Source organism: Sarcophilus harrisii, chromosome 1, assembly GCF_902635505.1.
Source record: "Sarcophilus harrisii chromosome 1, mSarHar1.11, whole genome shotgun sequence".
Lineage (NCBI taxonomy): Eukaryota > Metazoa > Chordata > Mammalia > Dasyuromorphia > Dasyuridae > Sarcophilus > Sarcophilus harrisii.
Genome location: NC_045426.1, coordinates 80,301,771 through 80,328,945, shown reverse-complemented (window position 1 = coordinate 80,328,945; position 27,175 = coordinate 80,301,771). Strand labels below are relative to the sequence as shown.

General features: G+C 53.8%; 1 protein-coding gene across 2 annotated transcripts; it reads right to left on the bottom strand.

Annotated features, from left to right (window-relative positions):
• Positions 1 to 60: 60 nt before the first annotated feature.
• Positions 61 to 22,140, bottom strand: SEMA3G (semaphorin 3G). Of its 2 annotated transcripts, none has more exons than XM_031957995.1 (16): positions 21,440 to 22,140; positions 15,588 to 15,748; positions 15,179 to 15,241; positions 13,829 to 13,948; positions 13,318 to 13,408; positions 12,592 to 12,708; positions 12,248 to 12,393; positions 11,947 to 12,061; positions 11,780 to 11,849; positions 11,402 to 11,546; positions 10,733 to 10,964; positions 10,096 to 10,187; positions 7,129 to 7,170; positions 5,935 to 6,169; positions 5,416 to 5,555; positions 61 to 3,889 (listed from the first exon to the last, which is right to left on the bottom strand). In XM_031957995.1, the coding sequence occupies exons 1-16, from the start codon at positions 21,537 to 21,539 to the stop codon at positions 3,455 to 3,457; spliced, it is 2,304 nt and encodes a 767-aa protein (XP_031813855.1). In that variant the 5' UTR covers positions 21,540 to 22,140; the 3' UTR covers positions 61 to 3,454. The 2 variants fall into 2 exon arrangements, with proteins under 2 accessions (XP_031813855.1, XP_031813861.1); XM_031958001.1 differs by having other exon boundaries at positions 5,941 to 6,169; positions 21,440 to 22,138.
• Positions 22,141 to 27,175: the final 5,035 nt, after the last annotated feature.

Here is a 27,175-nt window from a genome sequence, read left to right as displayed (position 1 = left end):
CAGCTCTTCCACCCCTACCAGCATTTCTTCCTGAAGTTCCAAGATCAGTCTCACACACGATGAGTTTTCCCAGTTTAATAAACAATCTTAGTTTCCCACAAACAATGCACTCGGCTCCTTTCTCCTTGCAAACTTCGAGCCAATTCTTGTTAGCTTCCCCTGTCCTAGGCTGGAGAATACGGCTCTCCATCCATGGGCCACCGAAGCAGGAAGAGTCAGCTCTGGTAGAACAGTAAATGCACAAAACCAAAAATATAAATACTACTAACCTCCTCCCCATCCCCAGAGGTTTAACATGACAGTTTTCTGTAGGCATCCTTCTGGAGAACTAAATAACAGTTATATCGTAAAAAAATAGGAAACACTCCAATGGCAAAGAGCATATTCTATATGTAAGATCGAACCTAGCATAGAAAAATAAAATTCAAATATATGGTATATTTACAGGGCTTATTCACAAGTGAAACAATATGGTATATTTAAAGTAAAGGCTTCCAAACCAAGATCTGGTAGAAAAGGCTGATATTTTATCACATAGAAATGTGTTCAGTGTCTAAGACCTGTCTACCATCCTCTTGCCCAATTAGAACAGACACTTAATAAATGCTTCTTGGCTTGACCCAGTTAACGGATGTGATGAACACTTACTGGGGCTAAGCTGGGGCCCTGCTCATACCTGGATTATTCATTGATTGCTATAGCCCCACTCTCTCATTCTCATTATCCCAAGGAAGGCCTTGGGATAACACCATTTCCTATCTTAGACTTCTTCTTTCCCCTTTCATCCCTTCTCTTTCTCCTTGCCCTCTCTCCCACATTCATAACAGTCCCAGGAAGGAGAGAAAATCAACTCTGCTCTCATCTCATGCTTTCAGATTGATTCTATGTCAGAAGACATGGATGAAGTCTACACACGGGTTTGAGAGAAAGGAGCAAACTCCCCTCCACCCCACTATGTTATTTCCCCCAAAGAGGAGGAAATGTCAGACTCATGGCACTTCTCTCCCCTCACCCTATTTTGCCCTTTTCCTGCATCTCTTAAATTGTTCATCCTCGGAATAGGAAGTCTTTTCAATTTAATCCTCCCCCATTCCCCAATCCTAGCCCTGAATTATTCCCTGGATGACTCTATGTAGCATTTGTCCCAGACACAGACATCTTGTTCCAAGATTTAGAATTCCTAATTTTTTCTCTAAATTAACATCTTCTGGAAAAAACCCTATGTAAGCTGGTTCTCACACCCAAATCCCCTCCGGAACCCTGCCCAGCAGAAAGTGGGAGACTCAGCATAGTTTCCTCGCTTCTCCCAAAGCTCCTGAGGAGACTCTGGACTAGCTGAAGGGATTCTGACACTCAGAGAGAGATTCTCTATCATTATCCACCCCCCACCACTCTTCCCCTAGATTCCAGGGCCTACTTCCCTCTACTCTATCCCTACCCCCACACCCTCCAGATCTTCCAAGAATTTCTGACCATGTGGGGTAGGAAATGGAGAACCTGAATTTTCTGAGTTCACACCAGTCATTATTACAGAGAACAATGCCAGGACCTAGAAAAATTCTAAGTGGGGGAATGGGAGGTGGAGTTGAAGAAGAAAGAAGGAAATTGTTTTCAGAAAACCAGGAAATGTCAATAATAGGAGGGGGAAGCTCTGGGCAGTTTGGAGATTTTTCAATTCATCGTTCCTATCCTGCAGACAACAGTTTTGACACGATCTTCTGCTTGCTACTTCAAAAGGCAGCCCACTCTCTTGTGGGTCAGTCTATTATCAAATTAAAAATCTGAAATCCATCTCCCTGGCGCTTCCACCCATTGATCCTATTTTCATCCTCTGGAGCTGCACAAAATAGATCTAATTCTTTTTCCATATGACAGCTCTTCAAATATTTAAAGACAATGACCATGTTTCTTCTCTTCCTTGTCCCAGATCCCTGCCCCCAAGTCTCCAGGTTAAACATCTCCAGTTCCTTTAACTATTCTTTGTGCAACAATATTCTTCCTCTGCACATGCTCCCCCTTGTCCATGTCTTTTCTAAAATATAACACAGTATTCCAGAGGCTGACTAACCAGGGCAAAGGGCAGCAGGACTATTATATTCCTTGATTTCCTTTCTTCTAGGCACTTGAGAACTCTATTAACGCAACCCCATATTGCATTAGCTCTTTTTTTTAATACTGACCTGCTGCTGCTCCTCCTCAGAATTTCCATAGCCTTTGAAGTTGCAGGTTAATTTAGTTAATTCATTATTCAGAAATTAAATATTTAGTTAATTCATATTAAGTTCATATTGAACTGTGAGAACAGAACTGGTTCTTTCTTCTGCTCCCTAAAACTTGTCTCTTGTTGGCAGCCAAATGGTTCCCCAATCATCAGAGGGAAATAGGACCTCAGATAAACCAGTTGCTTCATTCTAATGGGACTCCGCAAGGGGCAAAGATGGGGGATGTGGAGAGCAGTATGGGTCCCGGGACTCTCAGTTTTAAAACAGAATGCTAGGACTGAAAGGTGTCCTACGGCCTCAGTTACGGGGAAAGATGGATAAAAAGGCAGTGCTAGAACATCAGGGACAATGTGGCACAATAGAAAAAAAAATGGCTGGCTCTGGAATCAAAGGGCCTTGGTTCAAACCTGTCACTTCCTACCTTTATAATTTTGAGTAATTCACTTAATCTCTGTGGACCTCATACTTAAAATGAGGGACTGAATGAGGTGGTCGTTGAGGTCCTTTGGCTCTAAATCAATATGTCTGGTCTGGAGTCAAAACAAATTCCTCGTCTCTACTCCTTCCCCTACAAACACTCCCACCACCCACCTTGAGGAAGATTTAGTTCAGTTAGCAGAAACTCTGCTGGCAGTTTTCCTATCCTGAACAAGAAGGGAAATAGTTGGCTCTGAGCCTCATTGCTCTTCCCCCAGACCCTGAGGGAAAGTATCTCACGTCCCACCTGCTACCGCTTCAATGTGAGACTGGTCCCTCTGGCCCAGGTACCCTAAAAGTTGTCGGGAATGGCTATTGTTTCACAGGCTGAGAAAGAAAAATAAAACTGCCTCCTCTTTGGGCACAGCTGGAAATGCGTTTGCAAAAGCAGACCCCACCTCCCAAGGAGAACAAAGGCAGCGGAACATGAGCAGGCCTCCTGGGACTCGGGTAGTCCCTGGCGACGCTGGCAGGAAGGGGTGCGGGCTGTGGCACAGAGGCTTAGGGAAAGGGCCCCCCAGGCCACACCAGATGCTTGGGGAATCTCCAGCCCCGGGGTTCCTGCCTGTTGGTTCTGGGGGGCAGAGATTTTAGTTCCCTGCAAAAGGAAGGCGCTAGGCCAGATGGTCAGTCTGGGCCCCGGACACCCCTGCCCCAGCTACTTGTGGGGGAAGGGGGAAAGCGGGGCGGCCAGTGAGGCTTTCCTCCGAGAGAGCTGGGCAATGCGCTCCCCGTCCCAGCTACCTGCCCCTCTCCTATGTAGCCTCCACTTCCCGGGGGGTCCGATTGCGCTCCCCCTGGGCTCGGCTCTTCGCCTTCTTTCCCAGCTCGGTCCCCAGCCAGCTCTTGCCCTTGCTGTGCTTGCCCTTGCGTCGGTACCGGTCACCGCACCACACGCGCTCGCAGTACTCCTCCACCCGGGGCAGGTTGGCGTAGCCGATGAGCTGGAGGATGTCTTTGTACCAGGCCCGGGTCGGGGCGCTCCTGGGGGTGGCCTCCCCCTCTGCCGGCTCCCGGGGAAACAGGCCCTCCAGCTGCTCAGCCCCGATCACCTCCAGGGCCAGTTTGGCCACCGTCTGGGCAAACCCGTGCTCCAGGGTCTTACACGAGTAGGTGCCCACGTCAAGGCGATTGAGCCTCCGGAAGAGCAGCCCGTGCTCCGTTTGTAGGATACGTTCATCTGTCTTCACCTGTTGGGAACGGGATTGCTGAGAAGGGTGGAAAAGCATGATTTTTGCCTAAACCACTGCCAGGTGTCCTTCTAAAGTCAGCTTCTAACTCCAGGAAACCCTCCCCGACTACTTCAGACCTACTGCTTCTCCTCATCCAAATTCCCATAGCATTTGAAGTCATAGATTAATTTAGCTAATTCATTATTAAAAAATTTTAATTATTTATTTAGTTAAATTAAATTATTTAAATTTTTAGCTTTTATTTATTATTTAAATTAACTATTTAGTTAATTCATATTAAGTTCCAAATTATTGTAGATATTTTAGGCTTCGTTCTTCAACTCATGGCCTAGCATAGAGCTAATCCCCTGCAGATTTTCGTACTCTTGGCTTCCCCATGACAAACCCATCTACACGTATGGCATGGGGTACTTCCCAGCTTTCTCCCCCAGTTCCACTTCTCGTTCTCTTCCCAAGGCTCAGCTTTCTGATCTCCACTCCCCACGAATTCCTCAGAGTGCCCCATTTGCTGGCTGGCCTGTCACCACCCCTCCCCCAGTTCCCAAGCCCAGAGGTTCCCTTTTCTATGATCAGTCTGTCCTCTCCTCCCCTCTTCCTCCCCCAGACCCTGTGAGAGCAGGGCTAGCTCGCCCTGGAATTGCTCCTTCGTCCCACCCACGCCAGCCCCTCGGAGCACCAGACTGAAGCCTTCCCAGGAGCCGGCGGGCTCTTCCGGATCTGCAAGGAGGGAAGAGGGGGTTAGGGCAGACAGCTGGGCTCCTGGCAGGAAGCATCAGGACCAGGCAGTGGAAAAAGGCCAGGACCTGGAAGTCAGGGGCCCGAGCCCAGTGTGGGGGGCACCTGGTGGGTAGGGGGCCTGGCAGGGATGAGCCGGAGCCTTTCAGAGGTCCTCCACGCCTGGGACCGAGAGAAGGGAAACTTGCCCGTGTGGCGAAGGATAATGAACCCGTACCCAGCTTGAGGATCCAGGAAAGGGTTTCCTGACCTGGGCAGCTGGGAGCTTGGTTTTATTTAACAGCTGTGTTTCAGTGTAATCAGTTTATATCTAAATCCTGTGTTTCTTACTGTATGCATTTAAACACATCATTCTGAGGTGTTCACAGACTGCCAAAGTGGTTCAAAAAAAGGTTAAAAACTCCTTAATCAGGGTAAATTTGTCCCCAGAAGACAGACCTTGCTGGCCCATTCCTCCCCCTTGACAGATGGACAGACACAGAAAATGCCTCGTGTGGAAAACAGCGCTGAAGCTGAATTTTAAAGGTAATCAGGGTTTCTAAGGGGTGGAGGAAGGCAGGAAGCACAGCCTGCACAAGGGCATGGAGAGGGCGGTTCAGGACGGGGACCCCGAGTAAACTATTCTGGCTGCTGGCCTGCACTGCCCGGCTGACGGATAACAAACCTTGAATGGTAAATTGAATCAGAAAAGTAAAACTGGGAATGGGAAAGAAAGGGGAGAGACAAGATGGAGACACAGAGACAACGAAGGAGAGACAGAAAAGGAGGGGCTGGGGAGCCAGGCTCACCTGGTCGGGCTGCTGGTCCTTGGGCCTCTGCACAAACCAGTGCACGGCGGCCTGCGGGGACTTGGGCCGGCACTCCAGGAAGGTGCTGTTGTGCTCCGTGCCGTACACCACTGTGGCCTTCACGTCCCCCGGGGCCTCCCCTGGAAAGAAGCAGACTCGGCTCGGCCCCCTCTCGATTCCCAACCTAAAGCCTTGGCCCCGGCCTACGACCTGACTCAGGATGTCCATCCTGCGCTCCCCAGAGATAGGCCTGGAAGTTAGGAAGCCATTCTACTTTCCAGATCCGGCCGTTCATTCTTCCTGGGCCCCCGCAGCACCTTCTGCACGCTGGCTCCCGGTGCAGCGGTAAGGGGCTCTGGCCTGGGCTGGGCTGAGTCAGAGGGCTGGGCCCGGACCCAATCTCCATCTGCTCGCCCCCGAGGGCAGGGTCAGCTCAGCCTTGTCTCCATGGCCCCAGAGCATGACAGGACCTCTCAATGATTCTGTCCGCGCCCCCCCCCCCACCGGCCCCCCACTCACGCTCACCGCCGAGGCTCTGGCCCAGGCACTGCAGCGCCGGGTTGCCGTGCCGGATGTCCTGCCGGCGGAAGCGCCGTTTGCCAGAGCTGGGCTGGTAGTGGGCGCAGGTGTGGCCGTCCCAGGCGCAGTAGGGGTCCCGGGCCAGGCAGCACTCGGCGCAGGCGCTGCCGTACGTCTCACACTGGTGCAGCCGGAGCCGGGCCACACCCAGCGGGGAGCCCACGTACAGCGTTTGCTAGATGGGGACCAGACCAAGGGAGCAGAGTCAGGATGGGCCCCTGAGCCAGGGCCTCCTATCAGAGCGCCTGACCTCAAAGGGAACTAGGAAAGGCTCAGAGCCATCGGTTCAGGGAGGCAGGAGGAGCCGCAGAGCTCGGGGCCGTCTGGGCTTCTCGGGAGCTCTTCCCATCCTGGAGACCAGCGGCTCTCCCATCTCCTCTCTGAGGCTTCTGACTTCTGCTCTCTCCCAACTCAAGACACAGGCCCTTGTCTAATGCACCAAGCCATACACATGTAGGCAAGCCCATTCCAAGGCAACCTGACAAAGGGAAATCCACTTTTACAAAAATTACAGACTGAAGGAGGAAAGAAAGGGAATTCTTCATGTGAGACAGCCCTGAGGAAGGGAAGGTGCACCAGACTGGGAGTCCGAGGCTGTATTCTTCAGATCCCTGTTCTTACCTCAGTTTCTGCATCTATAAATATAAACATTTGGCCTGTGCATTTCTTGGCTTCCTTCTTATCCTAAATCCCACGAGGGTGATTTGTGATATGGCTCTGTAAGTGAGGCCCCCTAATGTCCTTAAAATAAGGTTTGATAAATGTAAATTTTAAGGACCTGCTTCCTCTCTGAAGCCTTCAAAAACTCTGAAGGATCTCTACCCTCACTCCCCCAACTCCAACGGGTCTGGACCACACAACCCAGCACTTGGACACACATATTTCTGATCTTTGATGGTTTCCTGTATGAGCCTTTTCTTCCCAATGAGGGTCCAAGAGGGCAGCTCAAAAGCTCAACATGATAAGAATTTGGAAGGAAGAAAGAAAAGATAGAAGAATTCAAGAGAAGGGGGGAAGGCTAAACCAAGGGAGAAGAGGAAAGAGCCACAAAGAAGGAAAAGGAGGAAGCAAGAAGAGGGAGAAAAAGGAGAAGTGAAATGAAGAGAGAGAGAAGAAAAAGTGTTTTTCTCTTACCCTTTTGACAGAAATCTCCATCTCGATGATGGGCGTGGGTACCTAGGGACAGAATGGGAGTTCATCATTGGGACTGAATCTCCACCCTCCCCTTTACTCCATTTCTCTAGGCCCCTAACCCAACCGAGCAAGCTATCCCAGAGGGCTCTTCTTCAAAAGCTGGCTCCCTGCCTGGATTCAAATGAGCACTTCTGGCTTTTTGTAAGAACCCTTCCTCCTCCAAGAGCCAAGCTCTTGAAGTGAAGGCCAAGCAGCCTGCTCCAGCTGTTGTATTTAGGAGAAAAGTCTCCACTGCCAGCCAACCTCCTCCTTACTGGACTCTGTTGAAGGCTTAGGCTAATTTAGCTACAAAACTTGGAGGTTGGTCATCTCCTTGAGTTCCAACTCCTCAGTTCTTAATTAACTCATTAACAATTATAATAATTTAATAAATTAACTTATTAAATAGCTTAATTACCCTCCCACTCTGCCCTGAATGTTTACCCCATCTTCCTATAAGCCCACATCCAGCCCCTCCCAATACAGAGTGCTCAAGGATAGGCTAATTTAGCTACAAAACTTGGAGGTTGGTCATCTCCTTGAGTTCCAACTCCTCAGTTCTTAATTAACTCATTAACAATTATAATAATTTAATAAATTAACTTATTAAATAGCTTAATTACCCTCCCACTCTGCCCTGAATGTTTACCCCATCTTCCTATAAGCCCACATCCAGCCCCTCCCAATACAGAGTGCTCAAGGATAGGCTAATTTAGCTACAAAACTTGGAGGTTGGTCATCTCCTTGAGTTCCAACTCCTCAGTTCTTAATTAACTCATTAACAATTATAATAATTTAATAAATTAACTTATTAAATAGCTTAATTACCCTCCCACTCTGCCCTGAATGTTTACCCCATCTTCCTATAAGCCCACATTCAGCCCCTCCCAATACAGAGTGCTCAAGGATATCATGGTGGTATAATACCTTTCTGCTGCTCATCTCTTTCCCTGAATTACCTTTGTGTCCACTCCCTAACTATGACTGTTCCCCTAGGCTTTGTCCTGGCCCCTTCTCTCTCTGCTTTCTCTCATTAACAGCCATGAATGCAGTCGTCATTTCTTTCAAGATGTTCCCTAATCATACATACCAGACTTTCCTGATGTCTCTACCTGGATATCCCTTGAGTATACAAACTCAATACTTCCACAGTGGAGCTCAGTACCTTCCTCCCCCATCTGTCCCTCTGGAAAATCCCTGGGTTTTGTTTTTTTTTTTTTTTTGCTGAGACAAGTGGGGTTAAGTGACTTGTCACACAGCTACAAAGTGTTAAGTGTCTCGAGACTGAATTTGTACTCGGGGCCTCCTGACTTCAGGGCTGGGGCTCTATCCACTGCACCACCCAGCTGCCCCTGAAAATCCCTGTTTTTGCTGAGTGCTCCTCCTTCTAGCCATCTGGGCTCACATGTTAGAGTCACATGCAATTCTCTCCCTCACTTGCTAAAAACAAATCAGTTGCCAATCCTAGCTCTGCAACATCCCTTACACATGCCCTCTGAGCTTGTGGGCATGTGGGGGACACATGGGCACCCCCCCCAGGCCACCATCTTAGTTCAGACCCTCATCTCTTTTGTCCTGGACTATTGAAACACCCTCCTGATTGGTCTTTCTGCTTCCAGTTCAGTCTCCTTCCACACAGCTGCCAAAATAAACTCCCTAAAACAAAGCCAGACCTTAGCACTCCCCTCTTCCCAAAACCTTAGATGCTCCCTAGTGCTGCTAGGATAAATACAAATTTACCCTCTGGCATTTAGAGCTGTCCCTAATCTGGTTTCCGCTGTCTTTCTCAACTTATTTCATTCCACATCCTTTCATGCGTGTTCCAGGGAGGCAGGTCTGCTTCCCTGCCTGGAGCTAGATATCCCCTCTTCCCTTCCCTCGGCTGTCCCCTTTGGGCCATCTCTCTGATCCTTGGCTCAGATGCTACCTTCTGCCCACCTTTCCTGGCTGCCTCCGTCCTTAGTGCTCTCACCCACCTTAAATTAGCTTCTATTTACTTAGTCTATTTACATGTTGAACCCTCAGTAAAGTAGAAACTATGAGAGGGCAAGAGCTAGATTCCCCCGCCCCTCTTTTTTTTAATCCCTAGGGTCTAATATAACTCCTCACATTTTATTGTTGTTTGGTTGTTTTCATTCATTATTTATTTATTTGGATTTTTTTTTTTTTTAAATTTCAGGTTTTCTTGACAGAATTACTGAAGTAAATTGCCATGTCTTTCTCCAACTCATTTGACAGATGAGGAAATGGAGGCAAATGGGGGACGTGACTTGCCCAGGGTCTTGCAGCTGATAAATGTGCGAGGCCAGATTTGAATCCAGGTATTCCTGATTCTACTGCACCATCTAACTGCCCGCAGCTTATCAAAATCTTTCCTAGACCATACCACCTGGAGCTAGAGACAAAGCCCTAGATATGGCTGAGGAGGGAAGGATACAGTGGGCCTAGCCCTGGGCACCGTGCCTAAGACCACATTCATTCTCTTGGCTGCTTTCACATCCTGTTGACTCACACGGAGCTCCTAGTTCGCTAAAATCCTCCTGACCTTTCCAGATAAGCCTCCACCTAGCCACACATTGGGTGGCACGGTGGACAGAATTCCCGGTCTGGTGTACAAGAACAGGAGTTCAAATCTAGCTTCAAACTCTACTCTTTGTGCCGTCTGTACCCACAGAGGCCTGGGAGAACCGAGTGTGCACCACAACATAGCATTTTTATTCTTTTTGTTGTTGTTTGCTTGAATTTTATTTTCTTTCTCATTTTTTGCCTTTTTCTCTGATTTTTCTTGTGCAGCAAGATAATTGTATAAATATATATACACATGCCTCACTCCCAGGGTGTTGGGATGATGGGTGTAAAGCGCTCTGCAAGCCTCTCAGCACTGTATGTATACCAGCTGTTGTTATCACCCTATTTCAAAAGGCTCACCTTAAACACCTGCAGTTCTTCCAGGATCACCTCCTCGGGCTCCCCAGACTTTCCAGTCTGGAAAGCTATGACTTTGAGTACAGAGCCCGCATCTGAGAAGCACAAGGGTGAGGGGGGAAAGAGAAACTGGATGAGGAAGTTGACAGGAGAGAAAAAGGTTCAAAGCTTCTAGGAGTCCCAGCTGGGACCTCACCACCCAGGCAAGGCTGTGGTCAACGCGGGGCTCACATGGGGGGCTTTGGAGCAATCTTTGGGGAGGGGGTGCAGGGATAGACCTCTGGCCCAAAGTCTGTCCCCCTGCCCCTCACCTTCGGCCCCCTCTGACCGTCCTTCCAACAGGGGCTGATGTTCCCAGGCTCATCTCGGAGGGAAAGAAGGGGTCTGAGCGTGTGGGGTCCCGGGGTCCCCGTTCCATCACTGACTTGCTCTGTGCGGCTCATTCCCTCTCTGAGCCCTAGCAGATAAAGTCCTCTCCAGGACTGACTGACAGATTCATTCATAGCGAGTCACTGGGGACTCTTGGGTCACTTGCTAATGGGGAGATTGTAGGCAATAAGACATGTTCGGGATGTGACCAGCCAGCTCTGGGGAAAGGGAAAGCCCATGGAGCGAGGGGTGGGGGTCTCAGCCCACCCACCTGTGCCCAGGAAGATGACGTCGTAGGCCCCGTCCTCAGCCTCCACTCGGTCCACCACAATCTGGAGAAGTCGGTAGGGCAGGTGAGTCTTGACAAGGAGGGGGCGCCCGTGCCGGGGCAGCACCGGGTGGAACATGAGGGGGTGGGCCCGGGTGAACTGCAGCACGTCGTCCGGGTAGTCCTTGGTGCTGCCGAAGGGCCGGCCAGGCTGAGTTGTGGTCTTGCTGGGACACTGTGGGGCCGAGGAGGGAGCGACGGGACTTGAGGCCGGGGGGCAGAGAGAGCAGGAGAGGAAGCCAAGGGGGCTTCTGCCCTCCCCTGCTCATCCCCCCAACCTTTCCCTCCCTCTCCTTGAGTTGGGCGTTGCGAGAGCTTTCTCCTTCAGTCTCCCCCATGTCCCCCAAGGGGAGGGAGCTGTGGGGCCCCAGGGTTCGGGGCCTGGGACTGCTCCCGAGGATGTAAGGCTCGGGCCCACGTTGGGAGGGCTGCGGATCAAGGCAAGGGCCAGAAAGTAGGAGCCTAGGACTTAGCCTGCACTGCTGGCACAGGGGCAACCCGCCACCCCTGGAGGCCACCGTCGGAGCGGGACGCCGTGGCCCCTGGGCCTGCCTTCTCTCTCCGTCTCTTTCTCAGCCCCCTCTCCCTGGTGGTCCGCAGACCCCGACTCACCACCCCTGGCCGAGGGAAGGGCACCTTGCCCCCGTAGGGACCCCACTGATGCCGGGGGCCGTCCCTGTGCGCAAAGGGCCCGTGGAAGACCTCCCAGATGTCGGCCATGCGGTAGGCGCAGACAGCAAAGCCTTGGAACACGGCGCTGGCAAAGAAAGGCCCGGTCAGGCGGGGGTCCTTCCTCAGGCTCAAGGGGGGCAGCTGGGGGAGGCCCCAGGAGAAGCCCTGGGGCTCACAGAGGAGGGAGAGCCCGGTCACAAGCGGGAGGCGCTCCCGAGGGAGCCAGAGGAGGCCCGGGAAAGGCTGGGCCCGGTCTCCCTGGGGCCCGGAGGGACCAAGGCTGTGGCGCTGAGAGCTGGGGGGGGAGCCGCCTCCTACCTGACAGCGCTGAACAGGGCGTACACCTCGGGGCTCTTGCCGTCCTTGGTCCGCAGCAGGAACACGTCCTCTGGGAGGGAGGGAGGGAGGGAAAGGGGCTGCAAGCCTCCGGACCCTCCGGGCGGGCCGCCCCTCCCCCCCCGCCCGCCCCCCCCCCCCCAGCTTACCCAGCTGGTCAAAGTGGGTGTCGGCGCCCCCGGGGGCGGGCACGGAGCAGACCAGCCTGGCCTTCAGAAAGGTGCTCCACTTGTTCACCAGCACCCTCTGCCCGCCGGCATCGTTCTGGAAGGGGAGGCGGGTTACTCCCGGCGGGGGGCCTCGGGACCCCGCCCCCGGTGCCAGCCCTGACGCCCGGATCCGAGGGGGGGGAGGGGGAGGGGGGAGGGAGGGAGGGAGAGGGAGGGAGGGGGAGGGAGGCGGTCAGGCCCGACTGCGCCCCCCGCCCCCGCCCCCCGGCCCTGCCCTCACCACGCAGACGCGGCCCACGCGGCTGACCACGGCCTGGCCCGAGCCCCCGTCGGGAAGGGCGGCCGCCTCCGAGAAGAAGAAGTAGACCTTGTCGTTGTCCCGGTCGCCACTGTCGGGGATGAGGGCGGCGCCCACAAACCTGGGGTCTGCGGGGGAGAGGGCAGCGTCGTGGGGGAGCAGCGCCTCGCTCTGACGTCGTCAGCGGGAGCCGGAGCCCAAGGCCTGGAGGCGCCCCTGGGCCCTTGCTCCCCCTCCCTCCCTCCCCGGGCCGGCCCGGAGCTGCCCGTCCCGTCAGGGCTGCCCGTCCCGTCAGGGCTCCCCGCCCCGCCCCCCCCAGGGCGCACCGTGCAGGAGGCTCTGGTCCGTGTCCGAGCGCAGGGCAGGCCGGGCGCCGCCGCTGCGGAAGAGCACGGCCTCGCGGCCCAGGAAGTCGGCGGTGAGACCCGTGTACAGCTCTCCGCCTGGGGGGGCAGGGGGCGTCAGGCCCGGGCCCGGGGGGAGGGGCTCTCAGGTGCGCCCCTCCCCCCAGCCCACAGCGGCTTCTTTTTTTGTTAATTACAGCTTTCTGTCTTTCAAAACCCGCGCCTAGAAAATTCTGCACCATCAGCCCTCGAAGAACCCTGTGTTCCAGCTCCTCCCCCACCCCGCTTCTCCCGCCCCCTCCTCCAGATGGCGGTAGCCTAATTCGTGCTGTTAGATCCAATCTAGCTCCTGGGGCCCGGCCGGCGCGCCCCTCCCGCCGGTGACTCCCCCTGCCGCTCCTGGGGGAGCTGGGGCCCGGGCCTCAGGGCTGGCTCCGCTGAGCGCTCCCCTCCCCCACCTGCCCCGCCCCTCCCCCCCCCCCCGTTTCTGCGCTGGGGACGGAGGCCAGATAAACAGGCAGGAGCCCCCGGGGCCCTTTCCCAGCAGCCGCCCCCCGCCCAGATGCCCCACCCCCCGCCCCCCGTTTCTGCGCTGGGGACGGAGGGGGGCAGATGAGCCGGCAGACCCCCCCCCCGGGGCCCTTTCCCAGCAGCCCCCCCCCCCAGATGCCCGCCCCTGCCCAGCTCTCCCCGGGCGCCGTCACGCACCCACAAAGGCGCTGGAGAAGGGGCTGTCGGGCTCGTGGGGGCAGCGGCCCCGCCCGCCTTCCACGCTGGCCCGCTCCAGGGAGAACGCGTGCTGGGGGCGCAGAGCAGGGGGTTACCGGGGAGAACCCCAGGCCGCCCCCTCCCGCCCCCCTCGCGGGACAAGAGCCTTGCGGGACTCCAGCCGGCTCCGGCCCTGCCATCATCCGCCAAGGGCCCGGGGGCTCGGGCTGATAGCGGAAGCCGAGGGGGGGGAATCTCTCAGATCTCTTCCCGCTCACCCACCACCCCCTCTCCCAGCACAAAGCCTTCCCTTCAGGGCCCCCATGGCCCTCCCTCGTGCCCCGGGCTGCGGCCCCCCTTCATCTTCCACTCAATGGGCAGCCTTCAAGGCGGGTCAAGCCCTGAGGCCCGGGATCCCCGACACCCCTGCCCTTTCCCGGCCCATTGTCGGGCAGAGTTCCCGGGGAGGGTCACCCGGGGTCCCAGCCCCGGGCCGGAGCCGGCCGCTCACCTCCCCCCGATGGCCCACGGCGATGAGGGCGCACAGGGGCTGGAAGGCGCCCGTGCCGCAGGCCAGCAGGTGGGTTCTGTTGTAGGGGTGCAGCACTCGGACGTAGTTAGCGCATTCGCTCTGGAAGGGAGACCAGTGAAAGGATGAGACCCCAGGGCCCCCCCCCAGCCCAGCAGGGGGCCCAGTGTCCCAAGGCTCAGACTCAGCTCAGTCACCCCACCCCACCCCCGGCGGTCACCACTGTGGGATGGCCCGATGGAAGGATTTTCTCTGGTTCTCCATTTCCCACAGTCTTTAGTCCGGCCCTCCGTCTGGCCTCCAATTCTCTCTTCCCAGCCTTCTTTTCCATCCCTTAACTCCCGTGCACCCAAACTGGATCCTCCCCCCCACCTGCATAGGTCCTCCATTACTACATACGGGCCATGGGGCACTGGAGCCCTTTCGGATCTAGAACTGACCCTGTGCCTTTCCTGGCACTTTCCCTTGGCCTGCAATTCTCTCCTTCCATTGTGGGCACATCCTACCTTGCAGCTCAGCCTCCCCTCCTTTCCCCACTCTCCCAGGCCCTGCTGAATTCTCTCTGAAACTCTAGGCTCCTTTGTCCCTCATGGCCCTTATCACACCCTGCCTTATGTCTGCTGCACTCCCGCCCCACCCGCAGACTGGGAACTCCACGAAAACAAAGATTGGGTTTTATTTATTTTTGTCTCAAGCCGGGCCCTCGCCCAGGCTCCACGAAGAGGACTTTATGAATGGGGGCAGGTGTATGGCTGTGTGTGCTGGCTCCGGCCGGACTCGGGCCCTGCAAACGGCCCCTGTCCTAGGGTGGTCCCTGCCAGGTGGTCTTTCCCTGGCCTGAGACGGGCTGGCTCCATCCCTTACAATTGTCCTTCCCTCCTACACAGCTCTCTCCCCACCTCTCTGGCCCATTGTCTGCCCTGCCAGGACAGGAAGGAAATTAGGTTTCTTATTGCTCTGAGCTGCTGGTTCCTGAATTGGCCAAGAAATAAAGGAACAGGGGCTTGGGTCCTTCCTCACCCCTCATGGAGGCCTGCCCAGGGAGGGACAGTGTGACCCGGAGGACCCCCCCCACACACACACACATACACACACACACCTGTGCTGGAGTTGGCCCAGAGCCAATCCGTCTCATTTGGGTGAATTTTTTTTTTTTAATGCATGCTGTCTCCTCCGCCCTGTCCCAAGGTCTGGGACACCAAGGCATGTAAATCTCCCCTGCATCCCCTTTCAGGAAGGGAAATTAAGTCCCCAGTGACCTGAGAACCAGCTGGGCCCAAGCCCGAAGGGAACTGACATGAGAGGTCCCCACAATGTCTCACCATCGCTTACCTGGGGGTCTCTGCCCTTCAGGATACATTCCTCCTTCTGGCCCGGTCGGGGAGGCCATAAGATCTGTGAACACACAATATGGGGCTGTGGGAAGCAAGGGAGGAACCAGGGGAAACTCTCTCTCACGTTTGGGAAAGGAATAGTGGGAGCTTGTAGCTGCTTGGGGGATGGGGTGGCCATACTAAAGCATCATATGAACTCAAAAATATTCTGTCCCCTCTTTGGACCTCATTTTCCTCATTTGTAAAATAAAAGGGCAGTACTAGACGTCCCTAAGGTGCTTCTCAATAAACCAACGAGCACTTATTAAACACCTATTATGTACCAGACACTTATATTCTGATTCTCTGGATTCTCGAGTCCCAGGGGAGGAGGCACTTTGGGCCCAGCCCGGAGCCTTCCGACTCACCTCCTTGGGGTCAGGCCCTGCATGGTCCAGTCTCAGGGAGTAGAGGGTGTCCCGGCCGCCCAGAAACAGCCGATCCCGATATTCATCCAGGTACAGAGCCCTCAGATCCAATCTCCCCCGAGGGCCCAGGAAGAGGGTGGAGCGGTTTGTGGCCAGGAGGTCTGGGGATGGACACCAGCAAGGGGACATTACGCAGAATTCCCAACCCTCTGCCCAGCTTTGCCCCCCAGTATCATTGTCTGGGTCCTCACCCCCTCCCCTCCTCCTGACGGAGCTATAGCAGGGCGCCTTCTCACCCAGAGTCACCAAGCCCAGTCAGAGCCCCCCACCCCACCCACCAGCCCACGGCCCGCCCCTCGGACTCCTTTAGGGCCCCCCCTTCCTACACCCAGGGGGGCTTCGGGGTGGAGTGCTCCAGTAAAGCAGCGGCTCCCTACAGCGACCTCCTGGGGGGAAGTGCTGGCTGTCCCTCCTTGTCCCCTGGCTCCCACCCTGCCCTGGGAACGAGAAAGGAACAAGGCTCATTTGGAAGATGATGGACGACCCCCCCCCACCACGGTTCCAGGCTGGCTTCTGCAGAATGTGGGTGTGGGCGTGAGCCCCCAAGACCACGTGTCCCCCCCAAACACAGCAGGGGACCTTGCCAGCGCATAGGGATCTGCACTCACAGCGCTCACCTCCAGGCAAAATAATAATGGAAAAATACACAATTCCTGCCGTTTGGCCCCGGCCATGACACCTTCACACCCCATCTGCTCCCCCCACACACTCACTACCAGAGCTGGTTTCCTGACGGGCCTGAGGCAACTGAGGAATTGGTAATGGTCACCGCGCTCCTGGTTGTGCACTCACACTCACACATTTGGGCACACAGTCACACTCACACTCTCACACACACATTCACACAAGCTGCATCTCTCTCCACCTTTAGTCAACTCCGCTCTGGGTCCCTCCCGGTCCGGCGCCTTCTCTCCCCGCTGCCCCAAAACACTCATGATGGAAGGGCCTTCAGAGAGCACCAAGTCCGGGTGTACAGAGGGCAGGACTGGGTCTCAGAGACCCTTCCTCCCATTTAACAGAGGAGGAAACTGAGGTCTGGAGAGGGTCCCATGGTCTATAGGTAATGGCAGAGGCAGAATTTGAATCCAAGCCCCTGACTCCAGAGCCAGTGCTGTTCCCTCTGCACAATGCGGTTCCTCTGGTCCTGTGACTTTGGAGAGATGGGGCATTTCTATGTTCAGTTTTTATTCAATGAGAAAACTATTGTATGCGTTAAGTATTTGTCATTTCTGACTGAGAGGAGAGGGAAGATTTATAATTAGCCAAGAAAGACAAGCCGTAGTCCCTTTTCTGGGGTCCATTTTCTCACTCCCTGTCCCCTGTCCTGGTACTAAGTAACTTTATTTTTCCAGAGATCTAATTTCCTTCCCAAGGGAGACGTCTTTGCATTTATTTCTTTTGCCTACTGAATGAGCCATAAGAAAAACAAACCACTTTTTGTGAGGTCCAGCAGCTGTGGAGATAGAGGGGCAAACAGACAGAGGGGCCGGATGGCAAAAATAAGGCCAGGTAGTTGTGGTGGGGGCAGCGAGAGGAGGGGAGAGGTGCGCCCCATCCTGGGAGAGCAGCAGGGCCTTGAGGAGCTGGAGCCCAAAGAGCAGGGACGGGTCAGAAGGTAAACGTCCAGGGCTGCAGCCTGTGGGTGCTTGTGCTTCTCCCCCACAAGGCAAAGGGTCCTCAGATCTGTCTAGGTGTTCCCAGAAATTCAGTCTCTAGGGACTGAGCCAGGACTCGGCTCAGACCTGCTCACTAACCCTGCTCCGTGGTACATCCAGGCCATAAACACTGATTAAATATCCTCTGCATGCAGAGCACTTGCTAAGTGCTGAGGAAGGTAAACCGTTTCAGTTAGATGTAGTCCCTGTTCCTCATGGGTCAAGAGGACCTGGAGACTGCACTGTGTGGGTCCTCCAACAGGATCATGTCTGACCATACTCTGTCTCTGTCTCTTTCTGTTTGTGTGTGTGTGTGTGTGTGTGTGTGTGTGTGTGTGTGTCCGTATGAGTGTCTCTGTTTCTCTGTCTTTGTCTTGTCCTTTCCATTTTTCTGTCTGTCTGTCTCTCTCTCTGTCTGTCTCTCTGTCTCTCTCTTTCTGTCTCTGTGTGTCTATCTTTGTCTTATCCTCTCTGTTTTTCTCTCTCTGTCTCTTCCTTCCTCCTCCTCTTCTTCCTCCTCCTCCTCCTCCTCTTCCTTCTCCTCCTCTTCTTCCTCCTCCTTTCTCCCCTCCTCCTCCTCCTCTCCTCCTCCCTCTCCCCCCTTTGGCTCCTCTCTCTGGCTTCATCTTCCTCCAGAGGCTGGGGTTAGGCATTGGCAATAGGGACTCCAGCTCTCTTCATTCTTCATTTCCCCCATACCTTCCATGCAGCAACTTGTCCCACTGAACATCTGGAAAAACTCCCCTGCCTGCTCTAGCTTGGGAGCAGCAATTTTGCACATCATCTGCAGTTCCAGAGAGTAGCTCCCCAAAGTCCCAATCCCACCCTCGCCCTTCCTCCCCACCCTTATATCATCCCCTCTGGGCACTTCCCCTCCCTTCCTTATCCCTCAGCCACAAACATCAGCCCTCCCATTAGGGACCCAGCCTCTCCCTATACAATACCCCAGCCTCTTCCCCAGGTCATAGGTCAGCCTCACCTCCATATCTCACCCCAGTTTCCCCCTCAAATTCTGCCCTTCTGTCCATCCCACTCTCTATCTCACTCCGCCTGCCTCCTCTGCAGTTTATACTAGGCTCTATCACATCCCAATCTGTAGTCCTCCTCAAATTCCTGACCTCTCCCCTATATCACTTCCCTAAATTTTGTCTCTCCTCAGAAAAGAAAGTATCTTAGAAAGCCAGGACCAAGTTCCAGAAAGCGTCAGAGTCAATAATATGAGTCCTGGGGGAGGCCAGAGCGACTGAGCCAAGGCTGGAGTCCGGATGGGGGCTGGCAGCTGATGAAAGGTTCAGGGGAGAGAACAGCTGGACGGCACATGGTCACAGAAGGAGCCCCGATGGCCTGGCCAGCTGCAGCCACAGACAGGGCCCCAGCACACCTGGTCATTTAGACCGCTGTTTCTTAAACCGTTTCCGCTCATGCCCTTTTTTGCTTGAGAAATTTTCACAGGACCCTGCTTATAAAGGGTATATAAAGTAGGTATACAAATCAAACATTTACTGATAGTAAATCATAATTTTGAGGCCACCATATAAAGTCACAAACCATAGTTGAAGAAGCTGGGACTTAGGACCTCCTTGCACAACCCAGAGCCTCCCCCCAAGTCAAACCCCTTCTTTCCCTGACTAAACTCATACAATCCACACTTCTTACATCTCCTTTCCCCTCCTCACTGAGGAAAACAATAAATGACTATTTGTTATCTTTCTGCCATCAGTGTTGCCTTCAGCCTCACTGAGAGTAGGGAACAAGTACTCAGTGCTTTATAGAGCTTAGAAGAACCCTTCATGGGCCCTCAGGAAGCAGACCCTGTCACTTCCCCTTCAATAAACTCTCTATTATCTCCAACATAACATCCTTTGTTTGGCAATCTGCCGCCTTATCATTCCCCTCCTTGAATTCTTTCTCACCCATTTTGCTCTGTCCTCCACCTGTGTGACTTTTCCCTGGCTGTCCCCTGTGCAATGACATCTTGGTTTTCCTTTAAGACTAACTCAAACACCTCCTTCTCAAAGAGGCCTTTCCCATTACTCCTAGTATCTATCCAGAGATTGCCTTTCTTATGTACTTTGTATGCCCTCTTGGCAAGAGAGTCCCTTCTCAGTTCTTTACTTCTTTTCCTTCCATCCAGCAACTTGTCCCTCTGAACATCTGGAAAAACACAGCTCTTTGCACATAGCTTAGTTTTGCTTTTTTTTTTTTTTTTTGTATTCCCAGGATTTGGTATACAGTAAGTGCTTGATAAGTGCTTTTTGACTACATGACTTGGCCAAAGTCACACAATTGGCTTTGAGTGACATCTGAATCTGAGTGACAGATTCAGGATTTAAGCCCAGCCCCTAATCCTAAATTCTGGGCTCGGTCACATTACTAGAGGCAATATAGAGTCCAAAGGAGCCTCTGGATCTCCTTTCCTTGTTCCTCCATCGCTCCCCAAGTGGTACGCTGAGAAAGCTCTATCAAGGTCAACTACACTTAAATCATGGGACCCTGCCTGGGTCTGGGCTCTGTGCCAGCCTGTCTGCTCTCAGGAGAAGAAAGGAGCATATGGTTTGGGCTTATCTCAGAGTCTCCAGGGGCCCTGGGCCCCAGATAAGGCGCTAGTGGTGGCGAGGACTTTGGGCCCTCAAGGAGGCCAGAGATTGGCGTTATTCTTGGCTCTCGCCGCTGGTTCTCTGACTTCAAGTCTGGCTTTCCTGGCACAGAATTTTAGACCCGGCTTCTGTGGGCAAGCCCCCTCCCATCTCAGGGCCTTCTTCTCCTGTAAAATGAAATTCAACTTAGAATATTTTCCCCCTTCTCTCTGACATGCTAAGAGTCTAGGAAACCGGCACTTTCATCCAGACCTTCCAGGAAATTTTTGTGGGAAATCAGTCATTTCCTTATTTGTACATCAAGAGAATCCAGAATCTCATTTGGCTGCTCCATGAGAGATTTGGGGTTGGCTTGATTACAGAGCATCCTAGGCCGAAGGGGCTCTGAAGGAGGTTGGGGGAGCCCCTCCCCAGAGAATCTGGCCTAGGAGGGAGCAGGGGGAAGGGGGTGCTCAGATGGCAGCTGGGGGAGGGGTCTCTCCATATGGTTTGGAGGAGAAGGTGTGGCAGGAAGGGATCACTAGTTTTCTCTCCAGAGGGCTGTGGGAGAGTGTGCTCCAGAATTAATTCCCAATTCCCATCCCTGCCTCAGCTGAAAGCCCCTTTCAGATGGCTCCCCTCTTCCACAAGCACAAATGGCCTCTGGACACCATTGGATGCGAGAACAGAATATTGTGTTTTGCAACAGCTGGATTCCTGCTCCCTCCTCATGTCTGAAAGCCCGAGCTACAGCCCCCCAACTCCTGGGGCTTGTGAACAGCCCAAGCTGATAAGCAGTCAGCAAGGGCAGCAGTCCCAGGGGACAGTCCCCAAGAACTTGGCTGGCTGGTAAAACCCGAAAGCCCATTTCTTTTGCCAAATAACCTGGGTTCAAACTCCATCTCTTCTTTCTGTGTGACCTTCAGTTCCAACTGAATCTTATTTCCCTCATCTGTAAAACGGGGACCCTGATCACTAGACAACCTGCCACCTGTTGTCAGGAAACTTTTGTAAAGCTTCCAGTGTTTGGAGAAATGGTAGGGCCCTGTTCCTGGGGACTTTGAGTTGTCCGTGGTGCAGCTTATTGACTCCAGTGATTTTGTGGGAGAGTTTTTTGAAATGACCCACAAATAAAAGGCTTTGCTGTTAACGACTCACAATTTAAAAAACCCAAGTGGCATTTTGATAAGTTCCCCAACTTATCCCTGGGCAGGGAATAATATAGCCGAGCTAGAAGGGACTTTAGAAATCGTCGGCCCTCTCGTTTTGCGGAGGAGGAACCAGGGAAGTGACCGGTCCAAAGTCACACAAGTTACCCGGCAGTCTGGTTTAGAACTGGCGGCCTCTGAGTTCGCGCTCTCCGCATTTTTCTGCTGGCCAGAGGGGTTTTGGGTGCCTGCCGGGGCGCGTTCGGGAGGCCGTGGGGGATGTGGGCGCCTTCTGGGGGTCGGGGGGCCGCGGGGCGCAGTCCCGCGGGGATGGGGCTGGTCAAGCGGGCGGGAGCGTGGCGGGCCGGGAGCGTGGCGGGCCCGGTGAGTGCCGGGCCCGGTGAGGGGCTTACCTCTGAAGGAGAGCTGTAAGCGGGGCACGCTGCTCTTGCCAGCTCCCAGGGTGCCCAGCAGAGTGACCAGCAGGGTGCCCAGCAGCCCGCCGAGGCCCATGGCGCGCCGAGGAGCTGTCCGGATGCTGCCCGCGCCCTCCTCCAGAACTTGCCCCGGGCTGAGTCTGCAGCGGCGTGAGCCGGGCTCTGCTTCTGCTCGGGAGGAGCTGCTTCGGCGGCCCGGCAGCCCCTTTATAAAGCGCTCTTGGCCCCACCCAGCTCCTCCAGGAGCCTGTGGGGAGGGGACTGACGGACGGGGAAGGGGGCCCGGACACAGACCGGCTTGGCGCTGACCGCTCCCGCAGCCCGCGCGCCTTGGAAGCCAGAGCAGTCCCGACTATTGTTTTAGATCGCGCGGGGTCGGGGCAGTGCGGCGCAATGGGAAGAGCCGTGGCTGGCAGGCAGAAGTGCTGGGTGCCAGTCCTGACTCCCCTGGAAGTGCAGCCTTGAATAAGCCCCTTCCCCCTGGCCCGACTCAGTTTCCCTGCTTCTGAAACGAGCTGGGTTTGATTGGGCAGCAGAAAGAGCGCCGAATTTGGACGCAGAGGACCCCAGCTCAAAGCCGGACTCTGCCGTGGAATCTGCGCGCCTTTGGTCTCCTCATCTGCCTGGCTGGATCTCAGTTTCTCATCTGTGTAATGAGAGGGTTGCACTAGATACATCCAAAGTCCCTTCCAATAAGCAGAACCAGGAATACCCTGCACACAATAACAGCAGGAATGTGCGATGATCAGCTATGAAGGGTTTGGTTCTTCTCAGTGGTTCAGCGATCAAAGCAATCCCGAGAGGCTTTGGGCAGAAAATGCCATCCAGAAAAAGAACAAGGGAGACTGAACATAAATCAACGCATGCTGAATTCACTTATTTTTCTGTTTTTCTGCTTTTTTTAACTCTTTCCCGTGGTTTTTCCCTTTTTGCTCTGATTTTCCTCTCTCAACATGATTCATAAAGCAATGTGTGTTAAAAAATTTTTTTTAATTAAAAAAATAAAGTTCCTTCCAGTTCTCACATTTAGAAGATTATTTTTTTTCCTGAATTTTCTAGTTGTTCCTTGTGAAAATCATACTTTGAGCTTTGCACCCCCTCCCCACCCCCAAGCTCCTCAGGCATGGGACCTGGAACCTGCCTCTTTCCTGCTTTCCTTCAGCAAGGAGGAGGAGGTGAGAGAGACTGGGATCCTGCACAGGTCACTTGGCTGTCCTTGGAATAAAAAGGAGCAGACAGACTGACTCCAGAGAGGTGGAAGGCCAGGACATGGCTACTCTGAGAGAGCCTCTGGGCCTGACTCCCACCTTTCCTGCACTCCTTTATCCTGACAATTCCCCAGAAGGGGTCCAAAGCCGGAGGCTCCAGGCCAGGTGACTGAGAGCCTATTGCCCAACCCAGCACCCAGAAGGATCCCAGGTTCCCACTTAGCCACTCAGGGAACCCAACAGCTCATTATCTTACTTCTTCAGGAAGGATGAAGAATCAAGGGCAGGCAGTAAGGTAGAGAAAGATGAGAGGGGGTCCAGAAGGACTACAAGGAGGATGTCAGGGGGCATGGAATCCTGGGTTTCGAAATCAGGACACTGGACTTCATCTATACCCAGCCTGGCCATTGCAATGCGATTCATAAACAATCCCCTTTCTGCCTCTTGACCTCAGTTTCCCTATCTGGACAATTAGGGGATGGAAATAATGACTAAAGCTCTTTGAACTCTGGAACAATAATCGCTAAGAAGGGGGGGAAAGAAGTGGGGCAGCATCTTCTCCATGCTCCCAACAAAAGTCTGTCCTGACTTTGATCAAAGAACAGGGAAAACAAGGCTGGACGCTAGAGAGACACAGCCCTACCTTATTCTGAGAGACCCTCCCCGCAGAGATTATCAGTCCAAGAGACCCACTACCCAGAACCTTCCACACCAGAGAGAGGACCCCCCAAGTCTCCCTCAGCCTACCCCAGAGTCCCAGCTCCCAAGGAACATCATTTCTTACCATTCCCCTAAAAAGCGAGCTCCTCTCCTCCACCCTCCACCCCCAAGCCCAGCCGCCAGCCTGTTCCAGAACTTGAACCTCCCACACTAGCAACTCTCAGCCTCCTCAACCCTCAGGATACTTTTGAAAAATTGGAAGCTAGAGTTTTGTAGAGGTTGGAAAAGAATCTATGGCACTCCCTTTTCCAAACACTTTCCACTCTTGATTTTCATTTTCTCCTCCCATTTTCTCCCCCACTCCTATCCTGGATTTCTAGCAGCCTGGTTGCCCAAGGAGATGGGAAATGATGGGTCTCTCAGTTTGGTGAAGTTCTTCTCCACCCACTCCCACACACAGAGTAGGTCCAAGTTCTGGAATCCTAGAGTATCCGAGAGGGGTAGGGAGGGAAGAAACAGAGGTCATTCTACAAATGGGGAAACTGAGGCCTAGAAAGGAGAAGAAATGTTTCCGAAACCAACCACTGAGTCAGAACCAGGCCCCAGATTTCTGGGCTTTCTCTTCTATGTCTTGACGCTCCACTCTCCCACTTCCCATTTCCATCTCCCCCATCCCAGTCTCTACAGAAAGTAGTGGGCCCCAGCCCTCAGTAGCTTCTGGAGTTCAGAAAGAAGAAGCTAGAAGATGAATCTCCATCTTTCTTTCTTGGTGTCTCTAGCCCTTGGCCTGTAGGATCAGCCTTTCCTGTGAATGCCCATGTTAGGAAAGAGAGATTGCAATCTTCCTAGCTCTAAATTTCCCAGCATTCGTGTTCCCCCAAAGTGAAATGGGGACCTCCTCTAAGGGGAGTGGATTTCTTATTCCTCAGGTTCTTCGAACAGAAGCTCGTAGGACCACTCGTCAGAGTAATCCTTTTTTAACCCCAAGAGTTACGAAAGGCTCATTGAGGTCCCTTCAAGCTCTAAAAATCCATCCCCTTCCCAGAAAATGGGAAGGATCTACTGCTCTCTTTGCTCAGGGCAGTGTCCAAGCTGTCATTTCCCTTCCCTTCTACTCCCCAATTCCTCCACAGTAGAGTTGCTTTTTATCCTTCTGGTCAGGGGTATTCAGAACAGGAATGAGGGGCTGGGGCAGTGAGAGGTCCAGTTCATGTTGGTACTGAGAAGGGAAACCTGGGAGTCAGGAAATTGGATTTCTTGTCCTGAATCTGGGGACCTCAGTTTTTCTGTCTGTAAAATGAGAGGACGGTCTCTACGGCTCCTCCTCGCTCTAAAATTCTAGCTCTAGAACCTCCCTTGCCTTCCAGAGGTCTCGTAATCTTAGTAACACTACCTAGTTCCCCCACCTCCGGTACCCAAACCTACGCGGTCTCCCCCACAAAAACCCACATATCAGACGCTTGACCCGTGGGCTCGAGGTGGGCGGTAGGCGCGGGGCTCTGGCTCCACCAAGTGGTCACTCTGGAGTTTACTCCAGCCCCTGGTTTTTCCTCTGGCTGGCCGGGACACGGACGACACAGGGGGCACAGGCAGGTGTGTTTGCAGCTGATGCATGTGGATCCATCGGAGTGCACTGTGTTCCGCTCAGAGGGATCCTCTCCCGCCCAGCGGCGTGGGCCCTGCGTGTGTGAGTGCTCTGGCCGGCGGCCGCTAAGCCCAGAGTTTGGGACGGACATCAGAAATCCCCACCTGGGGGCCTGGGCACCCCAAAGCCGGCTTCCCGAGTCCCTGCCCACTTCCCTGAGTCAGTCCTCTCGGGCCTTCCGGCAGCATCTGCAAACCTAAGCCAAGGTCCACGGGGGACTCAGAACACACCGCAGGACTCGAATCGGAGGGGGCTGTTTTGTCCCAGAGTCCAGAACTGGGACCAGGGGCTGGAACTATGGGGCGTTCATAATTAAAGACTTTCTTAAGTATCACAGCTGTCTAGTAATGATGGAATGGACTTCCTTGGTAGAGAGCGAGCTCTCAATCACTGGGAATATTCAGGCAGAAGGATCTCATCTTTTTAATGGGGAGCTGGGCTAGAAGAAGGGTTCCATGATAATCTTCAGCACTGAGATTTTAGGATTCTAAGTTTCTGTGAGTTCTTATAAACCATGAAGTAGAACTGATTGGGGGGGAGGGAATGAGCCTAGAAATTCAAGAATCACAGCTGTCTAGTAATCATGGAATGGGCTTCCTTGGTAGAGAGCAAGCTCTCAATCACTGGGAATAGTCAGGCAGGACTTCACCTTTTAAGCAGGGAGAGGGGCTAGAAGAAGGGTTCCATGATAATTTTCAGCCCTGAGATTGGGGGGAGGAATTCAGAGATGAGAGGGGTGGGTGGGAAGCCTCCCCGTCCAGCCCAAGATGCTTGGGCCCAGCTGTCTTCCAGTTCCTTGGCGTTCACCACCCCCCTCCAGCTCAGGAATGCCAACACTGAAGACACAGGGCAAGGAGGGGAGGGCCAGCGACAGCTGGCATTCCTGGGGTCTTGGGAAACAATCTTAGCGACGGCATCTGGCTGGGGGTCTAGGGAGGAGCTGGGGAGCAGGTGTCTCAAACAACCTCAGACTCCTTCCCGGTCCCTGGCCCCCGCCAGTGTCCAGCGAGGATTCTCCTGCCAGGGCCCCTCAGTGCTCCTCACGGGAGCCCGAGCATCCTTGTTCTGAGTGGGCAAGGGGAAGAGGAGGATTTGCCACGGGCCCAGTCGGGGCTAGACCCAAATCTCCCGGCTTCTTTCCCTGATCAGCGCAATTCTGGCTTCTGTGGGGGCCTCTTGATACCTCAGAGCCCTTCTGAACCTCCCCCCCACTCACGACTGCACTTATTTTTGGGGCACTTCAAGGTTTCCAATGCTCACAGTGCACTAGTCACTGGGTGTGTCAGAAGTAGGGGATCTGTCGCTATAAAGCCATGGTAGTCAGGGACTGGAGGCAGGAGGACTTGAGATCCAATTCAGCCTCTGACACTTCCTGGCTGTGTGACTGAGTCTCAGCTTCCTTATTATTGTTTGTCCTTTGTTCTCCAAAAGGACCGTGACATCAGGGAGGTGATGGCGTGACATGCATGTGAGAAGAACAGGAGAAGGAAATGCAAACCGTTCCAGTATCTTTGACAAGAAAACCCCCAATGGGGTCAAAAAGAGTTGGACATGACTCGGACAGATGAATAACAGCAACAAAAATGGGAACATGTCCTGAAATCCGTCAGAATCCATCCCAATTTTGCTCCTGAACCAGTTACCTGGACATGCAAGATAAGCCCAGATTTAGAGCAGGGAGGGACCTGAGAGGCCATTGAGTCCCACTCCTGACACACAGATGAGATAACTGGGGCTCAGGGAGTTTGAGGTCACATGAGTAGGAAGTCACAGAACTGGGGTCCTAACCAGGGCCCCCCTGCCTCCCATGTGCAAGTGCCCAAGTGCCAAGGATGGCCCAGGAGTGCAGGCAGGTTGGCAGGGATCCCACCGTGGAAACCCAGAGGGAAAATATCCCTCCTCTCCTGGATGCTGGAGGGGGATGGAAATAGTGAGCCCAGGACTGGGGAGGGAGGAGAATAAAGTTTCCCCCGGATAACTGAAGCACAGAGTCAGGGGATTCTCACCATTTCCTCCAGGCCCCTCATTTTGGAGACAAGGAAGTAGAGGCCAGGAGAAATCACACTGAATTTGCCCAAGGTTAAAGAGGAAAGAAATGGCAGAGGCTGGACCCACTCGTGGGCTTGGGTGTGCTAAATCCTGGCTTTCCAGGACACCAGGAATGGGTCCCTTCTAGGGCCAACATCTCCATCTTTTGTC